The sequence below is a fragment of the Talpa occidentalis genome, unplaced genomic scaffold (genome assembly GCF_014898055.3).
Source record: "Talpa occidentalis isolate TD23 unplaced genomic scaffold, MPIMG_talOcc4v2.1 talOcc4.4, whole genome shotgun sequence".
In the NCBI taxonomy this organism is placed as follows: domain Eukaryota; kingdom Metazoa; phylum Chordata; class Mammalia; order Eulipotyphla; family Talpidae; genus Talpa; species Talpa occidentalis.
Genome location: NW_023604295.1, coordinates 113,534,655 through 113,560,355, shown reverse-complemented (window position 1 = coordinate 113,560,355; position 25,701 = coordinate 113,534,655). Strand labels below are relative to the sequence as shown.

Genomic DNA, 25,701 nt, shown 5'->3' with positions numbered 1-25,701 from the left:
TTGCATCATAGCTAGAATAAATCCTATTTATTTAAGATATATAATTCTTTTTATGCATGGTCACACTAGAATTGCCTATATTTTGTAAGGGTTTTTGCATTGTGTACCTGTGAGATATTAGCCCATAATTTTGCTTTCTTGTGGTATCTTTATCTGGTTTTAGTAACTAAGGTTATGCTGATCTTGAATCAGGAAGGTTATAGAGAATTGATATCATTTCCCATGTTTGCTTGAACCCACCAGTGAATTGATGCTTTTAAAATATATTAAATATTGGATCAATTTATTAATAAATACAGGCCTATTCAAATTATTTTTTGTGACTACTGTCTTCTAAGAAATTTTTCCATTTTGACTAAATTATCAAGATCTTTGCATCAAGTTCATAGAATTACTGTATTATCTTTTTAATATCCATAGGAATCAGTTTTTATGTCTCCTTATTCATTTAATCTAGTTAGAAGCTCATAATTTTATTATTTTCAAACAACTAACTTTTGATTTTGATAGTTTTATTTCCCTGATTTCATTTTAATTGACTTAGCTTCTGTTATTTTTATTGCTTTTCACCTACTTGCTTTTTTTCTTTTTTTGACTTTTCTTCCTCTAGGAGTTCTTAAGGTGGAAGCTAGATTTTATTGTATTTCTTTTCTAATATATGCATTTAGTGTCATAAATTTCTCTTAAGCAGTATTTTTACTTCATCTTACTAATTTTGGTAACTTGTATTTTCATTTCTGTGTAGTGCAAAATGCTTTCAAATTGCTCTTTAGATTTCTTTGACCTGTATGTTACTTTGAAGTTGTATCTAGTCACATATTTGGGGGAGTTTCCAGCTCTCTTTTTGTTATCGATTTTCAGTTCAATTCCATTGTGTTCTGAGAATATACTTGGCGTGATTTCAACTCTTTTAAAAGTGTTAATTTTTGTTTTACAGCACAGAATATAGTCTATTTTGTGCATTTAAGAATGTGCATTTTGCTTTTGTTGGAACACTCCAGAAATGTCAATTAGATCTAGTTGATTGATACTGCTGTTCTGATCAACTATATCTTTACTGATTTTATGCTCACTGGATTAATTATTCAAAAAAGGGTGACTTTCACAGAGGATTTGTCTATTTCTCCTTTCAGTTCTAGCATTTCTTTTTTTGACAGAGATTACAAATATCAGATTTTTGCCTGGAGCACAATTTAAAATTTTATTTTAAATTGAATCTTTTTTGTATTAATCTAACATTGGTCACATCCCTGTATATGATTTAGGGGTACAGGTTCACACATTTTCACATGTACATGACCACATCTAACAATTTTTGCTTCATTATGTTGATGTTCTATTTTAAGGCTTATGCATGTTCTGGGTTGTTATACTTTCTGGAAGAATTAACCTCTTTATTATTATGTAATATCCCTCTTTATTTGTGACATTTTTTCTTGTTCTGAATCTTCTTTGACTAAAATTAACATAGCTACTCAAGCTTTCCTTTCCATCAGTGTTAGTATGGCATATCTTTCTCCATCTTTTCATTTTGAACCTGTCCAAATATTTATATTTAAATTAAGTTTCTTATATAGAGAGAATATTTCTTCACCCACTCTGACAATATCTGTCTTTAGTTTCCTTTATACTATTCTTATTAAAAGGGGGTTACTGAGATAATTGAATTCATGTCCATGGAATGTTTGTCATGACTTGTTATATGTGTTCTTTCCCCACCCCCATTATTTCTGTCATCTATGGTTTTAATTGAGCATTTTATATGATTCCATTTTATCTCCCGTCTTAGCACATCAATTATACTTCTTTAAAAAAAATTAGGAGTTGCCTTCAAATTTACAATATGTATTTTTAACTGAATTAAGTCCATCTTCAAGTAACACTCTACTGCATGTGCAGCACTGGTCACTTATAACAAAGTATCCCTGGTGTCTTCCTCCCAGCTCTTATGGCATTGCTGTTATTCAGTTCATGTATTGATAGCCTATTCAATTTTACTTATTATAACCTTAACATATGTTGTAGAGCAATTAAAAATATGCAAAATCAAAGATTTTCTTCTACCCTCATTTTTTCCTTTTTAAATACTCTTCTTTATATAAATCTGAATGTCTCTGCTTGTATCATTTTCCTTCATCCTGAACATCTTCTTACCTTTTATTGACAACATTTTTTTGTGGGGCAGGTCTGCTTGTGATGAATTCCCTAATTTTTTGTTTGTGAAAAGCGAAAAGCCTTCGCTTTTGAAAAATAAATGTCACTGCATATAGAATTTCAGGTTGATTTTTATTTTTCAATACTTTAAATATTCCACATTACTCTCTATTGTAAATTGACAAAAATACCACTGTAATTCTTATTCTTGTTTCTTTGTAGGTAAAGTGTTTCCCCCCTCATTTGTCTTCCTTCACAATTCTCTTTGTTTTTTTGAGTTTGAATATGACATGCAGAATTATAGATAAGTTGGTGTTCTCTGAGCCTTCTGGATTTATGATTTGGTATTATTAATATTGCAAAGTTTTTAACCAGTACTAATTCAAATACTTCTACTCTGATATCTCCTCTCTTTATATATCAGTTATGTTCCTGTATCACATGTTGAAATTGTTCCACATTTCTTTAGTATTTTTTGTTATTTTTCACTTTCATATCAGTTTGGGAAATTTCTGATGACATATCTTCAAAATCTCTGTATTCTCTTCTACTCTCTCCAGGGTGCTGGTGAGCCTATCAAGGCAATTAAAATTTGTTGCAGTATTTTTGATTTGTGGCATTGCCTTTTGATTTTTTTCTTCAAGGGATCATCTCTCTGCTTGCGTTATCCATTTATATGTCCATGGTGTCTGCCTTTTTCACTAGCACTCTACCATAACAACCATACTTATTTTAAATTCTCTGTCCTATTATTGCATATCTGCATATCTGAGTCTTGTTCTAATACTTGCTTTGTCTTTTCAGATACTATTTTTTTCTTACTTTTTTGCAGGTTTTTGCAATTTTTTTTTTACAATGGGATATGAAATATTGGATAATAGGAACTAAGGTAAATAGATCTGTAGTATGACATTTGATGTTAATCTGGCTGGAGTTCCACTGTTTAATATTTTCTCTGTCTGTGGTTTCTGAAGCTTTTAGTATTTCTGCTTTATTTTCTTTCATTGTTTTTGAGTTTCTTTAAGAACTCTTTTTTGTATAGTCTGCATCTTATAACTCTTTCAACTATACTGGAGCTCTGTTGGTGTAGTGGGGATGTGTAGGAGAGGGAAAGAGGATGTAATTTTGTGATTAAATCTTAGTTTTGGGATGAGTTTATGTTCTTGGTCTCTGATCTTCACAAGTGCCTCTTACCTCTGCCTTGCTCTCATCAGGTGAGACAGGAAGGTTAGCCAGAGGGTCTCGTGTGGAAGAAGCTCCATTCCCTCAGCTGAGAGAAGGAACTGATAAAATCAATTCCAGGAAAGAGTATCCTTCTTATGGAGAGCCCTCTGGGTATATTGCATTATAGCTACTCTTCCTCTCTCTCTGCCAGAGTTACTGAGAGAATTTTTTTAAAATCTTTGCTGTGAATTTGGTAGTTTCTAAAGGTTAAAAAAGACAAAACAAAAACACCCTTATGTGGAGATCATTCCTCTAAGTCTGCAGCCTTGAGGAATTTTTCATTCTTCACGTAGTCTGCACTCAACCTCCAGCAATTCATTAATATTGTCTTCTAAGTGTTCCTACCAGTCTCCAACTCCAAGCTTTCCTTCATGGGAGAGCAGGTCTAACTGCCACACTCCACACAGCAGGTGGTGGTTTGCCCTGAAACCTTTGTTCTCTGATGGGCAAAGGGAAATCTTTAATTTTCAGCTTGCTTTTTTTATTTTCTTCTAAGGACAAGACTGATGACCTCAAAGCTTTTTACATGTTGAAGCTGAAACCGGAAATGTGGCCATGACTTTTCTTACTGTCTACAATGTAAGTTCAGAGACTGGTTCTTCCATGGCACAGAATCAGGCAGCTCAGGTTTCAAATATGGTTCACATCTCTGTACATCCCATCTACCTGTTTCATCTGGGAAGTCCCCCTTCAGTAATTAAATATACTTTCTTTATGGGTCATTATGGTGTGATTTATCACATGTGTATAATTGTCAGAATTACTGTGGGTAATTAAAATATGAAGTGAATGCTGCCAGAGGCTTCAGTCACTCTCAGTGCCCTCATTAAATATCAGGAGCTGACCAAATTATAAATAGACTGGTTTGCACAAGTTCCTGGCAAAACCTAATTATGAAACTTATCCTTATTCTATCAGAACTCACTCCATTAGTCATGCAAATTCTGAAAATGATTAAGTTATTTTATGCACTGGAATTGTAGAATTAATAACAAAGAGGTGGGTAGCAATAATTAGACAATATTATGAAACTTTATTATGTCAGGTCGTTCTGGGTTGCATTGTATCTCTTCCTGACCTCACATCCCACACTCTATGCCTACAGAAACACTCACACATATGCACACTCACCCACACCTTTAAAATAGCTTAGTGAATGCCTTTATGGCTTTAGTGGATTGATGATAACTTGTAATGAGAGCTGAAACTAGAAGGATTTATAAACTCTGCATGAGGTATCTTGAAACTGATCACAGAAGAAGATTTGGTAATTATCATTAGGGGGGATCTTTTTGATCCACAAAAAGCAAAACACCACAAAAAATCACTTGCTATCAGGATATTCCAAGATGTGGCAGCTGGCACAGGAGCAAGTGGTAAGTCACAGCATGAAGGAGCTTTAGATGATCATGTCTCATCTCCTCTCTAGTTCTGCAGATAGGGGATTTAGCCTAGAGGAAGTATGTGACTACTGGTAAATAAGAGGCCCTAAGCTCAGTGCCAGACCCCTCTTCTTAACTGGCGGTAAACTGATGGGGAAATCAGTGTCAGAATTTTCCCAGCATGGGGTTAGATGAGAGAAAACGAATGGTGACCCATACTAAGTTTCTAGAGTTCAAAACAGATAGTTTACTGATTGGTGAATCATGGTCTTATTTGGGACAAGAGAACTGCTCTATCAGAACACATATCGTGCTGCTTATTCAAAGGACACTAGTACTTTGATGATTCAATCAGCAATATCTCTGGGCAAGCAAAAGTAAATAAAACTTCAAAAATAAGGAAGGAGAGAGGGCAGAAAATAAAAAAGCATTCTTATAGATGCAAGATTTAAGAGTTATAAGTCGATGTATCAGCTAGACAAGGGGGCTTAGCATTGTCAGTTTGGTTGGGTTGGGAATGTGGCTCAAGAAAATGTCCCTTTGTAAGGGTTAATGGGCAAACAGAGGGAGAAAGAGGGAGGGAGGGAGAGAAATGGAGAGGTAGATGAAAAGGTATATTTCTTATAGGGCTACAGAATTTCAACTCTGCATGACTAACTACCTTTATCAACTTATTTACCATCAAAATTCCCCCTTTTGCCCTCTCTCCCTTAGTTAAAACCAGAAAACCTTCTCTGCTGCCAGTGGTATCTCAGACAAAAGGCAGTGAAGCTTTGCTGGAATGAAGCAGTCCTCCTTAGCTCTGCCTGTTTGAGTTGTGACAGTGAATGTCAACATTTGCATGGGCATATCCAGATGATAGCCTCACACAAATGTGACAAATAAACCAAACTCATATGGAGGGGACTTGGGAAGATAACACAGAAGTAGTAGAGATGGGGGGCCTCCCCTGGTGGCGCAGGGGGCTGAGCCCCACACTGTGAAGCTGTCCGCAACCTCTGCAGAGCAGGTTTGATCCCAGTCGGCCGGTGAGAATCCCACATGGTGCAGCAGACCTCTCCCGTCTCACCCGCTGCTCCCCTCAGCAGTGTATTTCATCAGTCTGCTGTTCTGTTCCCTGCTCTGTCTCTGGTGAATCCTCTCACTCTCCCGCACATCTGGCCTGTACCTTGGTTCTTGTATGCCTGAATAAATAAAACTTAAAAAAAAAAAAACGAAGTAGAGATGGGAACCCAGTGGAGGTAGAGTGAGAGAGGATGGGGCTGGTCTTGGGGAGGGGGCTGCTGAAACTCAGATTATTTGCCTACGGATCATCCCTAGTAAAGTGCCTATCTTAAGAGACGATGGAAGGAGAAGTTCACAGAAAAGCACATGGGTGTGAGGATTTGGATAAGAGAGAATGACCAGCTGGAGAAAACACGGAGCTTTAGGGAGAGAAGGCAAGAGTCAGGTTGCAACAAGGTGACTAAAATTCTCACTTTTGACAAATGTCAAAGTCAGCAGACTTTAAAGTGTGTGTATGTGTGTTGTGTTTTATGATTTGACTTTTTTGCAGCAACAGCATGAGGAATGAAGGAAAAATATTCTTATCTAATGTAAGTTACCCAAGTTTCAAAGAGTGAGCACTGACTCTGGATTCCAGTCACTCAGATTCTGTTGTCAGTTCTTTGTTCTTCTCCAAGGTGCTGGTACTTTATAGAGCTGCTCAGAATAGATGTAGTGCAGAGGGTGGTGAGGAAAATTCACACATATTCCCCCCATTGTTTTAAAAAAAGATGCTTGGATTTTTAGTGGCATAGAGTTTTCTCTTCTCCAACTGTAAGGGACTCTGTGGAAAGTCTTATGTGGCAATGAGGAAGGTGCTTGGGTTCAGTCAGAGGACGACACAGGAGATTATGCAAGGGGTGTCTTACTTCTATTATACAAGGCCTTGGAGGCTTCTGTTCCTGCCTCCTCCATGAGGGGATGAAAACCTCCATGGGGCTCCTTTTATGCTGATTCCAGGGCCCTGCTGAACAACTCAGGATCACACAGAATTCTTTGTACACCTCCTTAGGATGATTGCATATTTGCCACTTATAGAATATTTAATAATATTTTCCATTTGTTTTACTTATTGCTCCATTGTGCTTTTTCCCAAGTGTCTCAGCTCTTTAGGAAGAGAGTATGACACATTCACCTCCAAATGTGGAAACGTGTCAGCAAGAGGCACTCTGAGAAAATGCACTTGAAAATCACATTTGTTGGCTCACTGAAGCCAAATACAGCCACCTCATCTCTTGCTTGAAATCCAAACAGGGTGATTGCCAGTCAGGGATTCCAACCAGCTGGTGGAATTGGCCTAAACAATTTGACAAAAGGGATCCCTTTCCTCAACAGCAGCTTCTCCACCTCTTTCTCTCTCCTTTTTGCTCGAGAACACACAGTTTTGCACTTGTCCTTCATACAAATAACTGGAGGGTGGGAATTATTCAGAAAGCTCATGTTCGACACCCCATCTGTTCATTTCTGACAGCAATATATAATGTAGGGCTATAAAAACTTGAAAAATAATGCAACATAAAAAGGGATTGACTCAGCTCCAAGAGGCCATAAATGGTAACAAATACCACTGGATGATTTATTTCATGCTGTAATCTTTACAGTAAGTCATCTTTCAGACATTTCCTTGTGACAGGTTTTAATAATATTAATGCCCAGAGCAATCCAAATCATCGCCAATAGACGTATTTATCAAGCTGCCAATCCGAGTAAATGAAATTCTATAAGCAATAATGTAACATGTTTAAAGGAAGCTAATAAAACAAGTCAGTGGAGAAATATTACTTCAAAGTATTCTCTCCCTCTAATCCAGTCCTGTTATGTTATACAGCCAAAATGCAAATCTTTCCATACTTGATTTATTGCTCCAAAAATACCAATGACCTTTTCCCAAGCTTCTGTGTATTCACTTTCACACATTCATAAAGCTCGCAGTGCAGCCTGCCAGAGTGACTGAACGCTGGAGTGCTTAACATTTATTGTTATGTTTGTCTTGCTTTTACGCAGGTACTTGATTGGCAGCTGCAGTGAATAACATCTAAGTTTCCAAGTCTTATTAAAATGTAACAAATATCTGAGCCATAAACCAATCTTTACTGTTCCCACTTTAGACAGGCATCCCAGAGGACCCAAGAAAGGGGACTGGAGCAAAGTCCTAATGTTTTACTAGGTAACTTTTATCTGAGGGAAAGCCAACCCACATTTTCCTTCAGTCAGGTCTGCTTTGCTATTAATTATCTGTTATTCATGCAGGTCACAGTATGCCAGCTGTGAAAATGTGTGGGTTTCAAAGACAGCTCAGAATTTGCCTCCTGCAGGAAGTCTTCCTTATTCATTTCACTAATTTTCTAATCTCTGGCACAAAACCTGACCCATCTCATGACACAACTTTTAATTAATGAAACCATGAAAACACAATGCACACTAAAGGCACTCACCAGATATAGATGGAAATATGCTATACATGGATTGATTTTTGTCCATCCTATAATTAATTGATACCTTTTTTCTTGCGTATCAGTCAGACATTTCTTGCATAGTCATGGTTCTTGGGGATAGATTTATAGCTTAAAGGGCAAGGTAAGTATTCACTATATCACTGTGTATCCAGTATGTATGTGTATGTATATATATATATATATATATATTAGACACATATATGTGTGTGTAAAATACATACATATACATCTGTACACACATACTTATCCCCTAATTGACATGATATTGTTTAAATGTATTTCTTTATTATGATGATGGCTCTGGTGTTTATTTGGAACAGATCCTCCCTGGGGTGTCTGCAACATCCCTGCCATCTGCACTTCTTTCCTTCTTTGAGAGCTGGCTTGTGTCTTCCATCCAGTGGCCAAGTTCGTTCCTGACAACTCATTTCCTGGATATGGTCGAACAAGTCAGGGAACCTGAGATGAGCTGAGCAAGAGGCCCTCTTGTCCTGTATCATCCCTACTGGGACACTGGGAATCTGCTCAACAGTGTGTAGCACTGGAGCTGCAATGAGGCTTTAGAAAGGAGCAGCCAATTCTGCAGCACAATTTCAGAAACCCTGCATTCAGAGGAGGAAGTCTGTATGACAGCACCGATGGCCGGATTCACTGCACACACACACACACACACACACACACACACACACACACACACACACACACACGGGTGTGGGGGGAGAGGAGAGAGAGAGAGAGAGAGGGGGGATCACAGCAGGAGCCTCGGGCATGTAGATTTCCAATCCCTGGCCCCAGTCTCACTAGAAGACAGATGCCACTACCTCCCTTATAGATTTTTTTGTTCATGATTCCTCATTAGATATTTTCTGGTCTTTCTTTAGTTTAAAAGTTTCCATTACTTGCAATTGATTGGCCATCAATGAAAATATATCTTTTTAGTAAATTAGCTTCATAAAAGACTAGAGGAGAGAGATTTTCTTTGAAAGGAGTTCTTTCCTTATAAGGAGAAGCTGGATTTTTTTTTTTTAAATGCTAATCAAATATAAGGTCCTTTGTATCTTGGTAATTCAGGGTATTTTGAATTGAGTTTCAGAGTATGCTTGGAACATAGTAAGAATTTACTAGAAAAAGGATGAGAAGGGAACACATTTTAGATTTATGTACAGGCCCAGGCCATGAAAAGAAGTATAGTGCATATTTGGAAGAGTGGAAAAATGAGAGAATATTATTTGAGTTCCAAGGACTAGGTGAGAGGCAGGCTCTACATGCCAAAAGACATTCGTAAGGATTTTGATCTCATCCCTCATGGCACTGGAAAACCAATGAAGGGGAAGCAACACTGTCAAATTTTCATTTTTAATAATCATTCTAAGTTTCATATATAAATAGGTAAGAAGGGGCAAAAGTAGATGTGGGGAGATCTATTCTAAGTGATATGGTTAAGGCCATTTCAACAGTGGCCTAGGAAGAGAAGATGGAAAGGGTAGGATTAGGGCAAAACAAATCAAACACAAGAACTGATTTAATTTAAGAGAGAAACCAATCCACTGCTTCCTCACTTGATTCTTTTAATCCCCCCCCCAGACTGCTAGGCCAGATCTTAGCTGCTAAGAGACCCAGTTAGGTGCATTATTTGCTTTATTGTTCCTTTTGTTTAGTTTCACTTTTTTTTTTTTTTTTTTTTTTGGCCTATCTTAAAGATTGTGTGCCTACGGAATGCAGTCAATAGAGGCAGGTTACAAAGTAGGTACTTGGGGAAGGTTTTAGTTTTTAGATTTTATGCCTAATTTGGCATAGTGAAATTGTTCCATGCCCAGGTACTCCTCCTGTTTTTCCATTTGCTCACTTCCTTTTACCCCCAGTACACTCATATTGACAACTAGCCTTGCACACCACAATTCTCTGTGTGAAAACAAGGCCGGAGAGGGGCAGTATTAGGTCCTGGGTTGGGATACAATTTCCTGTCACTTGAAATTCCTGTATTCATGCTCACCTATACACATCATACCACTTGGGAATTATTGTTTCATTCCTTCTCGACTGTTATTTCTTGGCTTGGAAAATAAAACTGAAAAAAATACTGACAATGTTTAGCAGCTAAATAATAAAATGGAACACAGTAAAGCAGGATGAAGGGGAAGGAGAAGGAGTACCTGAGGCTGTCCCAGCAATCTGAAGGGGCTGACGAGAATATCTGGTGAAAGAGGCATGGAAGAAGAGTGATTTTCCTTTACTTGCTCCCTCCACACACAAAAAAGAAAAAGGTTCCACATGGAAAGGTAGACCTTGAAAGACCCTCTGAAGTAGGAATATAATCAGGTTGATAGAGATCACTTGCTATTGCAGGTTATAAAACATGTTTCTCCTGTGTTTTTCCCAGTCACAAACAACCCTTATGATTAAGTCTCTGACACAGGTCTTTGACATGAATGTAAACTCATCCAGGATGGTTTCTGCTTGCTTTATTTTTAAATATGTTCACCTTTCTCCACTACAAATTAGCTATAGAAACAAAGACAACAACAAAAGTCTTAAGCCACTGGGTTCAGTGATTCTTTTTTTTTTTTTCCTACCTAAGAGCTTGGTCCTGGGTTAGCTTAAGGGATGCAGATGGAATCAATTTCATTGGGTGCTGAGAACTGTTCCTGGAAGACTGAAGATTCATAGGTCAAGCAGATGCCTGAAGTGGCCCTACAAATCCTTTCTAGTTGCTTTTTTTTTTTTAAACCTCTATACTATCTCTAAGTCTCTTCAAACTGGTTTTCAATGCTGGTTCAAAAAAGCATTTCTCAAAGGAGCAAAAAAGAACTCAAGTGAGAAAAAAGGAACTGTGTTACTCATCATTATGGCAGTTAAATATCTATGCTGTGGGCCAAAGCTAAAACCAGAGCTACTTAGAAAGTCCAGAGAATATTCAGATTTACCCCCAAACAGTATAAAAGCCAGGCACCAGGCTGTAAAATCAAACAAAATATTTCAATTGAAGTAAATCTAGTTTACTTGAGCAAAAAGGCTTTACACAAAATGTTATTTTAAGAACTGGAAATATTAAGGGCTCTTATAATAAAATACAAATGTAAAGGTATTGATCATGATGATTACATAACTGGACACTTTAATGTTGGGAGACCATTTGCGCTGTTCTCAATAACTAAGCCATAGCAATGGGTTAAGATGTTACTTTGAATCAAAGTCTGCAAATTTTGCCACTTCTAATTTCTGGCTCTTCTAGATCTTCTTGCATATCTGTATATCTGTAATGTATGTATGTGTAAGTGTGCATAAAGTATAAATATATAAAGTAAATCATATATATATATATATATGAACAGCTATGTGATTTATTTTGATTGATCCTTATATAGCAATACTAGAATCTTTCCCCACAGAGTAATTTATCCATGATATATGTACTAGAAATCCAAGAAATATGTATTAAAAATTTCTTCCATTATCTAATCTGAACATTTTAGGAGAAGCTTGAGAGTGAAAAAAGACAGCTTCTCTCAACTTATAAATTGCTTCATGATTTTTTTTAAAGTAGCTTTTCCCCACTGGTACCTTAAATGCAGATGAAGTATAATAATACCCACACTTTCCAGAAAGCAGAGAAGCAGAAATCTTCTGGGTTAAAACTGGTATCTGAGATTAGAAATTGCAGCCTCTAAAAGAGGCGTGGAGCTTCCTCGCCTGACACTCAGTAAATCCAGCATAAAGAAAGCCCAGCCCAGAGCACAGGAGCCTGTGTTTCCTGGCCCAACCTGGAAAAGTGGTGGTGCCTGTACCATCTTGTGTGGTGGCATCATGGTGCCTATACCATCATGTGTGGTGGCATCGTGGTGCCTATACCATCATGTGTGAAGGCACGGCTCCTTGGTACATGCTCATAATATGATCTGGGAGTAGAGGAAACTGCAGGTTTTAAAACAAAAACAAGGGTTTACTTCTTATCTTGACATAAGGATTCTGTATAGAATTATATAATGATCTACTCATTTAGAAAAAATATACACTTGATTTTCCACATTTTAAAGAATATGACTATTGCTTAAAGAGAGACGGGCTTGTAAATAAAAAAGAATGGTGACAACCCGGCTTTTCCTGGGGCTCTGAGGAGAACAAAGTAGGTTTCCAGGGAGCCAGGTTATTTACTTTACTTTTTAGCACTATCTGCAGCAATATTTCAGAGTGAAATAAGTAAAATATCTGTTCCTTTTCATTTGGCAGCAGCAAAGATCTCAGGGAAAAAAAATAAATAAGAAATATGTAATCCCCATGGTGTAATCCCAGGGTATAGAAACTCACTTCTCTTAAATACCTCCCTCTGGCATAATTGACTTTTCATGTGCATTTTAATAATGATATTTCAGCAGGTTGCAAGAGATTTTTTTCTTCTGTTGTTGTAAATTATGGTTTGGAAAAAAAAAAACGTGTTATAAATCTAATTACATTTTCACTTATATTAACAAGTCAGCACAATCTTCCAGCATGTTTACCAAGCAATTCTAATATTTACAGCTGACCTAATTGGTTGTGGGGTAGAAGCAATGAACAATATTTTATTGTCCTGCTCGCTGCACATGTGCTGAAGACAGCTACTGAGGTTCAAAGCTACCCAGCAACCCTCAAGTTTTGCCTGCCTCGTGTTTACCTTCACCAACCAGCTGTAGAACAGAGCTGAATTCAGAGGGAAGCAAAGTGGTATCCAGAGTGAGGAGGAGAAGCATTTGTCAAGACGCATCTCCTTAACTCTCTCTTGACAAGACAAAGAGTTTCTCTTTCTGTTACAGACTCAAACATGTACTTGTTCTTAGCAAGTTTGGATGAGAAGTTATAAATAATTGTATGAAAGCTGGGTAAATATCCTTGAATTTCATGCTGAGTTGAGGATGATTTTGGCCCTGTCTTTGACTTTCACTCTCAAAGCTGTGGGGTCTCACAAAGGGTAGAAAGTCATATTCTCAAGTCCAGAGAAAGTGCTAAAACTAATAATCATCCTTATCAGGCAGAGACCATATTACTTCTTGGGGAGACTGGAATGGGGCTCTCCTTTAATGTCATCACTAGAGGTGAATTCTGCTGCAGCTTTGCCCTCACTCCAATGAAGTTAAAATGGCGTTAATCCCTAAGACTCTGTGTTTATTACTCATACTTTGGTGCTAACATATATTAGTATGTGAATAAGATTTTATCAGAAAGCTGCTCTGAGATGAGTGTCCAGATCATGCATTCAATTAATTTGTGGGACGATCCAGTTTTCTGTTTTGGCAATTGCTAACATTTATTGAGTGCTTACTCTCTGCTAGGAACTTTGCCAAGAATCTTTTCAGTCCTAAGAGGTTAGTGCCAATAGCTTTACAGAGGAGGGACCTGACCCACAGGAGAGTAGGTGACTTGCTCATGATCACCCAGTATGGATGTCATAGAACTGAGATCTGATCCTCGACAGTCCACCTCAGCAGCATCTCCCTCTAACAGGCCCTCATCTCCCCTAACCCCTGCACTTAAGTCGTAGGCATTATAGGACTGGATGGTCTGCTCCTTTGTCACTCTTGGGGCAATCTAAAAACTAACATGCCCTAGCACACAATAGGGTTTGGGGTGTAGTTTTAGTTGCACCTATAATCCCTTAATGATGCTGCCTACAATCATGCCCCCTTTTCTGGTTGATGCCTGAAGTTCCCCAGGAAGGCTTTGTTTCACAGTTGAAGTCCTTGATCCCTGATGAAAGAAAAGCAAGTCCTGAAAGGATTAATATCTTAAACTTCTGCTTTTTTGCAAATAATGGTTCAAATAGTAGTTGTTAATGGAGAGAGTAATAGATGAGGTTGGGGGCGCTTGTGAAAGATGATGTTGGGGTATCAAACAGAGGGTAAGAATACAGGATGAAAACTGTGACAAATGCCTACTTGGTATTTTATTTTCTAGAAGCTATATAAGTCACATCCTTAGTCCCGGAATAGAACTTTACTTAGAAACAGTGACTAAGCTTCCCATAATGCTCACCTTGTCTTGTCTGGTCGGTCTTTTATATATGACCTAAACAGACAAGGTCTCATCCCTGCCTTTGAGAAGATTATGAATGGGAATGAAAACATGTAAATTAGTAAAATACTAATTACTTAATGCAAATGTACATGTACACTCAGAAAATGATCTGCTGTCACCTTGTATATTTTATTTCCGTGTTACGGGGAGTGCCTCTTCATCTTACCACCCCACTAAAGCAATGGAAATTTCCATAGCTACAAATCCTAGGAGAACCTTACTTCATTTTTTCTTAAGACCTGCCCATAGATTCACAAAGAGTTCTAAAAGAGCCTTTGTCCCACCTTCATTCCTTCATTACCATCTTTTCAGTGAGTCAAGCAGGCAGGATGCGGAAGGCAAGAGCAAAGGAACAGATCTGTGGGATTTTTCACCTATGGCCTTTCTGGACTGCTTTTATGAAGTCTGAAGCTATTTTGCCATCTCTATTTAAGTAGTAAGAGTAAAACGTTGTTTGTTAATCTAATGAGCTAATTTATTCAATACATGCTTGATGAATTATCCCCTAGATATGGTACTTTGTTCCAGTTGTGGCACATTGCTTCTCAGAAATCTGGTTTCTGCCTATAAGTGCAAGCCGAGAACTAGAAAAGCAGTATTTGCAGGGTTGAAAGGGAAGTATTTACTTATTCTTTTCAAATTTTTATGTCATTCTTCTACTGTCTTTGGGATGCAGATTCACTGTACTTAAAAATATTGTTTCTATTCCTACCCCTGTACCTACGACTATTTTTAGATACATAAGTAAGTCTTAACTGTTCTCTTTAGTCTTTGTATGCGACTTGATGAAGATGCTTATTAAGTTCCATAGCGGACATGCACCCTTGCTAGTGATTCCTATGTATCCAAATAACACCATCTGAAGTGAGGATGCCTTCACCAATTAAAGGTGTCTTTAGTGGAATCTCAGGCAAGAAATCATAGGACTGGGAACAAAAGTGTCACTTGGATTCTTGAAGAAAGGTAATTCTGGAAGATAATATGCTGGCAATGTGGTATCAGTTAATTAGATGTGGATTTTTAGAACATGATTTGAAATGCCACGGTATGAACATACTCCATAAGTATACAGGATTGCAAGAATCAAAGTGAAGTGGACAATGGCAGGCTGACCTGTTGATTAGCTAAAGTTGGGACATAGCCTGTAGACTCAAAGTTTGAGGGAACAACTGATAAGGACCCTCAAGGCCACACACACCCTGATTCATGCAAGGGATACATGACTGTATCCCTTGCTTTAGTCAATAAATACTTTGTAATCTAGTTGCTTGGGGCTCAGACTTTGGAGAAAGATCCCTCTGGGCCTGCCAGTATAAAACCTGCCGGTGTAAATGAAGAGCCTCCCCCCTCTTCTCTGAGTGATGCCTGCTTCCCTGATGGAATTCTGCCATAACAAAAACACATTTTTTATTTAATAGGTATGGAATATACTGGACTCAGTTAGAAAATCCTGTGTTTGTCTAGAGAGAAAGTTGTTTGAAAAGCTTACTAGGAAAAAAAGCAAAAAGTGCCTGCTCAGATAATCTCATATGATCATTTTCTGCAGAAATCTCAGATGGACTGTGGAGTGAGAAGAACCACCTACAGTGTTTTATATTCAATGTTCTGACCCTGGAAGACCCTGGAAGTTGGCCCCAGTAGGAATACAGACCTCGCTGAGGCTGAAAGGCAGCCTGCTCTTGCTGGAGCATCTGGGGTACAGAATTCAGTAAGATGTGCAAAACTGAGCTAAAAAGGAAGGCTCCAGTTTCCTTTCCTATGAGAACAGTGGGTGGTGAGTATGGTGGGCAACTTTCAGGCTGGAATCTGACAGTGAGAGGCCACAGGAACAGAGGTGTTAGGAGCCATGACTGGGCATAAATCCAATGGTGCTGGGAGTGGGTGTGCCAGGAGAGAAACACTTTTCCCACTTGGAAAGATTTTACTACCACTTATGGTCATTGTACCATTTATACCAACAAACTTCTGGCTTGGCAGAGGATGCCCTGGCAGACCTTTTGGATGAAATGTAGTTTGCTCAGAAACTGAAGACATCCCTGGGATTGACTGTGCTGGAAGTGCTGGGGAAAGAAAGGAGCTGGAACCGCCAGGGAACAAAGTAGTGTAGAGGAAGATTGATAAGCTCTATGCAGAATTGGATGTATAAAGTGACCATACAAGTGGGAGCTTCTAGTGCTATAGATCTTAACTGAAAACCCTACTGTTGATGGTCTATGGCTAGTGGGCAGCAGAGAGTGATTGAAATTTTGGGAGGTCTTGAACTGTGTATCTTCTCCTGAAGATGAAAGAAACTGATAGCAAAAGCATAGAAATCTAAAAACCAGGGGAAAGATGGCAGAGTGGGATGGGGGGACAGAGCAACATCAATCACTTTTCCCTTGTACAGTTTTTACCATGTGTTAGGCCCTACACAACAACTTAATCCATTTTATCTCATTCAGTCCTCACAGCGTTCCTATTACTTAGGTTCTAACACTATTGCAATTTGTAGATGTGAAAACTGAAGTTTATTTTTTTTTAATTTTTATTTTATTATTTTTTAAAGATTTATTTATTTATACAAGAACCGGGGTAGAGGCCAGATGTGCGGGAGGGTGAGAGGATTCACCAGAGACAGAGTGGGGAGCAGAACAGGCAGACGGACCAAAGACACTGCTGAGGGGACCGTGGGCAAGACAGGAAAGGTCTGCTTCACCATGTGGGATTCTCGCTGAGATCAAACCTTCGCTGCAGAGGCTGCGGACAGCTTCACAGCGTGGTGCTCAACTGTCTGTGCCACCAGGAAGGCCTTGAAAACTGAAGTTTAAAGACTAAAGAGGATGGTGATCTGGGTCCCATGACTGCTATGGGGCAATGCTCAGGACTGGCATTTGTGTGCAACTTGATCTTTGAGAACTACAGCCTGCATGTGCATTTAGAAAGAGAAGAAATGCTATTCATGATCTCTCATGTCACTAAAAGGAGGGAGAGTATGAAGATAAAGCTGATGTGATAAATATGATCTTAAAAATATAGGTATTAACAAAGATAATGTGGGAAAGGAAGTTATGTTGGAAAGTATTTAGATTTCAATATAGTCTATATGAGGAGAATTGAATAGACACAGAGGGAGGATTTTGAGCAATGCCCAAAGAAGGCAAATCTTTTTTATTACAAATGTTTTTTTTCTCTCCTGACCCAGATCTATCATATGCTGATTGGAAATGCATGTCTCTCCTTGTTTCATTGGTTTGATGTCTATCAATATCTCATTAAGTTTAAAAACACTTGCTTTTTAAAATACTGAATGATTTAGTCTGGCTGTTGTGTTATTGATCAGTTACAAGATAGTATGAATTGGTTGTATCTAAACTTAAGATTGGTTTCTTGAAGAAGTGAGTTTTTATAGAGAAGAGGTAGAGAATAGTAGATAATTATAGAACTAAGGTTCTGTAATTTGGGTAAGGACTAAGCTCACCCAAAATAGGGTGGCCACATTAAAGAAATTGGAAGTTGGGGCAAAGGGCCTCCAGGATGGTTGAGATGCACTTTTATTTTTTACTTCTTTATTTTCTTTTTATTTATCTATCTTAAATTTTGCATAGATCTAACTTTAGGAAAAAGGAAAAAGGACTGTCTTCTTTCCTTCATATTACAGATCCTTTGACTTAAGGAAACAGAACTCAGGCAAATAGAACTAATGTTTGTTTATTTATTCAACAAAATACATATTTAACTACTATCTATTAAATAGATTTTTATGTTCTAGTCTGAGAACCTAACTGCTTTTTATAACATTGTTTAATCTATAAGCAAAGAAAGACACCAGGGTTTAAATGAAATATTGGACTATAACTTCTGTGGAAGTTAGGGTTGTCTGTACTTTCAAGTACTGAGGATTCAAGTTACCAGAAAACCCGCTGGTGGTCTGAAGATTACATCTTTAAAAGCATCAAGCCCATTGTCAGCAAAACAATGTAAAAATCTTATACTGTTTTTGGTACATGAGTATAATACTATTAATATACCAAAAAAGAATCACAAATAGCACATACCACAAATTCTATATTTTTCCCCGATAATGTCTGCTTGTCTCTATTAAGTCATCTAGTTTATTTTACCACTCCTTGCTTTCCAAGACAAATGTTTGCCAATTCACTAACCAGAGCTATCTTTCTCCTATAATAAATAAATAAACAAAACAAAAACACAAACACACCCTATTCTCTAGTATTAAATGGCAGCAAGATTTTTCATTGATCCTATTAACACTATACTAAATCAACTGAGCTGACCAACACCATTGATGAAACACCACAGAAATTCACCCCAGATAACACTTCTCTATCGAAGCACATACCGCTGTCTAGTCAGCAGTATGACATTAGATTTTAAGTTCTGACGTTCATCTGAACATACTTTTCTTTTGCATTAAGAGGTACAAATGAATTAAGCATCATCTGCAGAGATGATCTGAATGGGTAACTATCACTGTCTTTGACCATCAGTGGGGACTTTTAAAGCATCCTTAGGGGCCCTTCAGCCAGATATAAGGCTGATAGTCCCGGTCTCAGAGTGGACCAGACCATTAGGATCAATTCACCTTCTAGATGCCTGCTGAATGGGGAACATCCCAATAAACCAAATTATTTTGTTTTTATAGCTGTTCTAAAAAATAGTGGTTAAATTCAGTGAAACTGAATGGGTAAATTATATTTAAGGATTTTCCTGTGACTTTTGATTATCCATGACTTGCCAATCTTCCATTATGGCAGAGAAGACATGGGAAAGAATAAATGAAACCATAAACGTGCTTGGAGCAGTTTATGTGTTATCACACATATTGTGTTTATACTCTCAAAACAATTTTCAAATTTCAATGATGTTTTTGTAACACATGGAACTAACATCAACACAACATACACATATAACTACACACATGTATAATACCAAAAGGTGATCTGAAAGAAAATTGGGTATATAATCTTTGATTATCATCAGTATGATATTGGAGGGGAGGTATATTTGTGTAATGTAATGATATTGGTAGAAGTAGAAATGGATCCATAGTGGTAAAGAACAATTCCGTTTATTAGGATAGAAACTGAAAAAGGAAATATTTTGGTTTATGTATATATATATATATATATATATATACACATATACAAAATATACATATATACACACACATATATATGTGTATGTGTATGTGTATGTGTGTGTGTATATATATATATATATATATATATATATATTTTTTTTTTTTTTTTTTTTTTGCCCAGAGGTTCTCAGAAAATGATAGGGGACTTACCTGGCGACAAGGCTCATGTTGCTAAACATGGTTGTAATTCTCCTTTGAAAAAATTGGTGTTTTAGTGTATCACTGAAGAAATCCTTCAAATTTTTCCTTACCACCACTGTCCCTGCAAAAGCAAAACAATCTTACTGATCTGGCAAAATATCTCTTGATGGGGGATTTTTTTTTTTTTTTGGATCATTCTTATTAGCTGAGACGTTTTCAGATTCTTGACTAGGGAGAGACCAGAGATGTTCCGCTACAGACCAGATGTAAGAGGCTGCATTTTGGAAAATGCTTTCATTTCCTTTACAGAGTTAGAAAGTGGGTGAAAAATGATTGTGAGGATATTGATACCATATGCCATACTTAAAATAAAGTATTGAATTCACTTTGCACCTTTCCAACTCATCATTTCTCCTCTCTCACTCAAGAGTGTGGTATTTTGGGGAGCCTTTGTTCTGCAGGCAGGATCTAGAATCACTATGGGACTCTAAGAAAAGGATCACTATACAAGTTCCCTTCTCTCTTCTGCAGGTGCTATGCATGCTCTTTAGTCACTGTCTCTTTAATTTTCCTTCAAGGATTCATTACAAATCCTAACTTTAGAAGAATCTTGATCTTACATGAATTATGTCTCAAAATATTTGTTAATTTCCAACCTGGAAATAAAAAATAAATGTACTTATCAGCAAAATGGGAATAACTCTGGGACTGGATAATACTGGGGCTTCAATGGGTGACTATGAAAACAAATGCAAGAATTATTAAATTTAATAGATTGAAAGAGCAAGGTGAAGTCTCTTTGAGATGGAAAAAACTGACACCAGTTATTACTTCCTCCTGTGCCTATAGGTTGGTACTCAGTCATGCTGTTTTAGTCCAGAACCCAGGGTCAACCTAGGAATCCTTTCAACACACTGGACAAGAAAGTCGTTGTTGGTCAATAAGAATTGGCACTTGTTATTATGATAAAAAAAAATTCTGAAAAGTGTTTTGGAAGTCCAATGCTTCCTTTGTACTCTTCAAGGACCCTGCATTACCTGTTTGCATGAACTTGATTGCTGGGTGATTAAAAAAATGGGAGATTGTCTGAGACGTCATCAAGGAGATGGAGAGAGTCAGAGTCACCATCACAGCTACTCCTCCTGCCCAGCCCACCCACGTAGAAAGAAGAGACATGACCTTTTCTTCCTGTGTCAATTGAAGATGCACTGACAACTCAGAATAGGGAGTTCATGTGGGACAAGCTTTTAAACCCACATATATCATGTTTTGGACAATGGCAGACAGACGCAGCCACAAAAATATTGATATCCCTCTTTCTTTGATGTAACTCATTTTTTTAAGTGATAGTTGTTTATTTTTTAATTCAATTGATATTTTATGGCTACAGGTCTTATTCCAAATCTTTAATACATTTTGAATTTTTTTTAATTTATTTATTTATTTATTATTTTATTTTTATATTTCCCATACAATTGCACCCCCCTTATTTTGACCCCATTCCTTCCTTTCCCAGCCCCCCACCTCATAGTGTGCCTCTGGTTCATAGTTGTTTGTTGATTTTGATTTTTTCTTTATGATAGTTATTCTTTTTCCTGGTCCGTTATTTAGGTTTTCTAGATTCCTGCTATGAGTGAGACCATCCGGTATTTTTTAAAGGTTTATTTATGCATACCAGAACTGGGGTACAGGCCAGAGGTGTGGGAGGTGAAAGGAGTCACCAGAGGCAGAGTGGGGAACAGAACAGGCAGGCAGACTGAAATACACTGCTGAGGGGAGCAGCGGATGAGACATGAGAGGTCTGCTGTGCTGTGTGGGTAGCTCCCTGGATGGTGGGGATCAAACTCCTGCTGCAGAGGCTGAGGACAGCTTCACAGTGCTGTGCTTAACCCCTTTCACCACCAGGGAGGCCCCTTGATGTAATTCTTTCAAACCACTTCTAATCCATAGAAAATATCAACTGGAAGAAGGGGAGCATTCTTTGGATATGTGATTTGTTGGCTTAAATCAGCAGTAACTACATCACACAGGTGTGTAAGAGGCAGGTTTGGAATAAGACTGCCCCCTTCATGTAATCTGCAAAGCCTTCACTTGCAAACTGTTTGATGGGGGCTTTTCAGGTTGAGGGATGTTTCCTTATTTCCGTGATTACATTTTGCCCTGGGGGAAATGGCTTTAGAAGAGAACTTCTAAAGAAAAGCCTGAGTGAGAACTAGTGTGTTACCAACTGTCAATCTTTAAAGTCTAGCTGGTTTCTTACAGGTAATAGAAGCCATTAATAGAATGGAAAAGACAACATGCCCAAACTGGCCTGGAACAATGGGCATTTTGGGAAGTCTCTGCCATCTCAAAACCTAACTTTTTAGCCAACAACATTTGCCAGGCATTGAGAAAAAAAAAGGGGGGTGGGGGGTGGGAGGGGGAAGGAGTTAAGTGGGAAAGATGCGTGTGGTGTATGAGCCTCTTGAAGAAACTGTGAGTCTTCCTTTGTGTCACTCTTAAGAAAAACTCTTATGAAAGCAAATTAATGAATTGTATAATTTCATAAGCTTTCTTATGAAGTGTGTACATGATTGTAGGGTGTGGTCAGGGGAAGAGCATCCTGTAAGGACTGGTGAGGTCTCTCTGGCTGTGTGTTGGCTGCTTGAAGCTCAGAGATGAACTAAGATCCCTTTTGGTCCCTTCCAACTCTAAATTCTGTATTCCTAATGACTGATCTCCCCTCAAAATGTAGATGTGTTTTCTATTCCAGGGTGTAGATCGGGGAGTAGTGAACATGCAGCAAACCCTTGGTGCACTTACCCTAGTTACTGTGCTGCTTCCAACATTTGGAGAAAAAGCAAAGAATATAATAAAAATAGGAAGATAAAGTCCTATCTCTCCAAGTTGTAGATTAGCAAATAGAGTGTCTCTGATTTTATTATGAAACAGTTTGATTACTTTGTTTATTTATTCTATTTACAGCTGACAGTCTACAAGCACTAGTTTTTTATATTTTAGAAAAATAGAATGGATTGTTATATAACACCCTAAACAAACTGTGTATGCTTATGTTAATGTCTTGCCATGGCTTACTATGATTTCTCTATGGATATAGATGTTTCCAAGTAAAGCACTATACATCAAAAGAAGATATGGCATATAAAACATGTGAATGACTGAAAAAAAAATTAAAGGCCTTCTATCCATGGCCAACATTTTAATTATATTTCTTTTTTAATAAGTCATTTTCTTGAAGCTATGGGCAAACATTTTCCTTTCCTTGCATACATGAGAGAACCACATGTTAAGATATTCCTCATAGGGCCTCCCCTGGTGGCATAGGTGGTTGAGCGCAGCGCTGTGAAGCTGTCTGCAGCCTCTGCAGTGCTGGTTTCGATCCGCAGGCAGGTGAAGGTCCCATATGGCTCGGCAGACCTCTCCTTTTGCGTCCGCTGCTCCCCTCAGCAGAGTATTTCATCGGTCTGCCTGTCCTGTTCTCTGCTCTGTCTCTGGTGAATCCTCTCACCCTCCCACGCATCTGGCCTGTACCCCAGTTCTTGTATAAATAAATAAATAAATCTTTAAAAAAAACCCAGATCTTTTAAATATATATATATATATATATATTCCTAATACATGGAATTTCCATATGGATAACAATAGTTCTATTCCCTCTAACTTCCTTAAGAAATTTTAATCATAGTTCAAATGAGTGAAAACTATTCCTGTATTATTTGTATAACTCTGAATCTATTCCAACTTACTAAATAGCTAATTTGCTGCAATTACTTACAAAATTTAGTACTTACTAACCATTGTGACACTCCTGAAAAGTGATATTAAGTGTTCCAGGAAAGAACCACTGCTCTTAGAAGATGAAGATACAGCAGGACAACAGATGAAGCCAATGACTTGCTCTTACAAAAGTAGGGCTTACCTGTATCCCTGTTTGTAAATTTCTGTAAATATTCAGAGCTTTATTTATATATCAGAACTTTTTTTCAAGAAAATCTCTATAGCAATGAAAGATGGCATGGGTTAGCATGAAGAGGCTAGATCAAGAGCAACAAGGTAGGAAGCTATTGCAGTCAACAGGATTGGAAATAAAGAGGGTAAGAGCTGGTGATGGATGCTAAGGACTGAAGAAAATGGAGCCCCAGTCAAATGTAGGATGAGAAGAATGATATCAGCTGTTACAATGACAGGAATACAAGATATTTGTGATTGGTTTTTATGGACTTAACACCAAGTTGCTTATCTTTTTATTCTGATTCTCTGGGCCTGCAGATCCTGACCCCACCCCAAGTCATGTGGTAACATTTTCTACTGTCTCTCCTACAAAGACCCTTGGTGAGTGCTGAGGCCTTCACAGCCAATCCAAGTTAGGCAGTCAAGCTAGTAGATCCATTAGGGTAGCTTATATTCAACCTCTGGGTTTGTTCTCCCTAAGGAACATTGATTGGGGTGACTCCTTTATTAAAGAGGTCAATTAGTTTTAGAGGCTTAGAAAAAAGACTGAGCATCAAACCTAAAGCAAACTCTGAAGTAGGATAAATTCAGGTTTGGTTTACCTTTTTAAACCATTTCTTTCTTATCTTTTCTCCCCGTCCCTAATGCCTTTCACACCTTTTCAATTTCCTTTTTGCAAGTCCCCTCTCCTTTAGATGTGACTGCACCACAAAAAGTAACAACCCAAATGCCCAAAAATAGATGACTGGATCAAGAAGATGTGGTATATATGCACAACGGAATATTACTCAGCAATCAAAAAAGATAAACTCATGCAATTTGCAGCAACAGGGATGGAGCTAGAAGGGATCATGCTCAGCGAAATAAGCCAGAAAGAAAAAGAAAAATACCAGATTGTCTCACTCATAGCAGGAATTTAGAAAACCTAAATAAGGGACCAGGAAAAAGACTAATTGCAATAAAGTAAAAACCAAAATCAACAAGCAACTATAGACCAGAGACACACTATAGCGGGGGGCGGGGGGAGGAGAAGAGGGATTAGTGTCAGAAAAAGGGGGTGGAATTGTATGGGGAATATAACCAAAATAATGCATACATTATGCAAAAATGAAAAATGATGTAATAATTACATCAAATAAAATAATTTATTAAAAAAAGTAATACTTTAATGTGGGATTAGGGATGTTGTCAGGGATTACAGAAGAGGGGAATTTGGACACAATTTTCCTAACAGTCTAATTTCATATTGTTCACTTCCTCCATCCCATTAATACAAAGATTCTCTAGTGCTTCTCCCTGCCCTGCATATGGGTCTCTGTTCTAAAACCGTGGCAGTAAGAGATTCCAGCGGTGAAATAACAGGGAGTGAACTGCATATGTAGGAGACAGAATTTTTCAGTAAGCAGTAGCAAGGCAAAGACTATACTACGTCTCTATATTATATTATTTTATGAATGTAAGGAACCTCTTGTTGTGGTTCTAATTCAGAAAAACGGAAGTAATTAAAGGTAGACAGTTTACAAATCACACGATATTAAAATGAAAACGGCCTCAGAGGTGATGAGGACTGCCTGCTTTGGAAACGATGACACTGAGACCCTAAGAGTTAATGTGCCTTCCCTAAACCCTAGAGAATTGGTACCATAGTTGTGGTCAAAAAAATTCATTTTTCTGAACTCTCATTAAGCACACCAAAGAAAGAAACTGGTGGGAACAATTAAATTTAATAATCCCAACAAAGAGATAATTATTAGAAGGGGATAATTATTTGACTGGAAATACCCTTCATCTGGCTTTGGAAATGTGAATAGTCAACCTGAGGTTTGTACTAATTGAAAGTCAGTGTGTTTTCTATTATGTCACTGATTGGTAATCTCAAGGTCTTTTTGAAAGCTAATTCTCTGGAAGCAATTCCAAATATTATTATGACTTCTACACTTATAAGACCAAGAAGTCCCATTATCCGGTGATGTCCCCTTAGACACATTTTGGCTAGAACTAATTCTCCAGTTTCAAATTCACATACATCGACTCCCTAGTACCAGACCCTTGAGTATTTCATGGTACTCTGCTGCCACCATCTGGCAAATTGTGGTCAAGAACAGCTACTGGCCTTTTAAAGAATCTCAGTACTAGATAAGTAAGGTTCTCCTAGATAATG

The 25,701-nt window shown here is 37.8% G+C and overlaps 1 protein-coding gene across 2 annotated transcripts in view; it reads right to left on the bottom strand.

Annotated features, from left to right (window-relative positions):
• KCNU1 (potassium calcium-activated channel subfamily U member 1) overlaps positions 1 to 25,701 on the bottom strand; it is a 113,879-nt gene that overhangs the window by 38,756 nt on the left and 49,422 nt on the right. For both annotated transcript variants that reach the window (XM_054700878.1, XM_054700879.1), the window contains one exon: positions 19,599 to 19,710. In XM_054700878.1, coding sequence (XP_054556853.1) covers positions 19,599 to 19,710 — 112 coding nt within the window. The remainder of the gene's footprint in view (positions 1 to 19,598; positions 19,711 to 25,701) is intronic.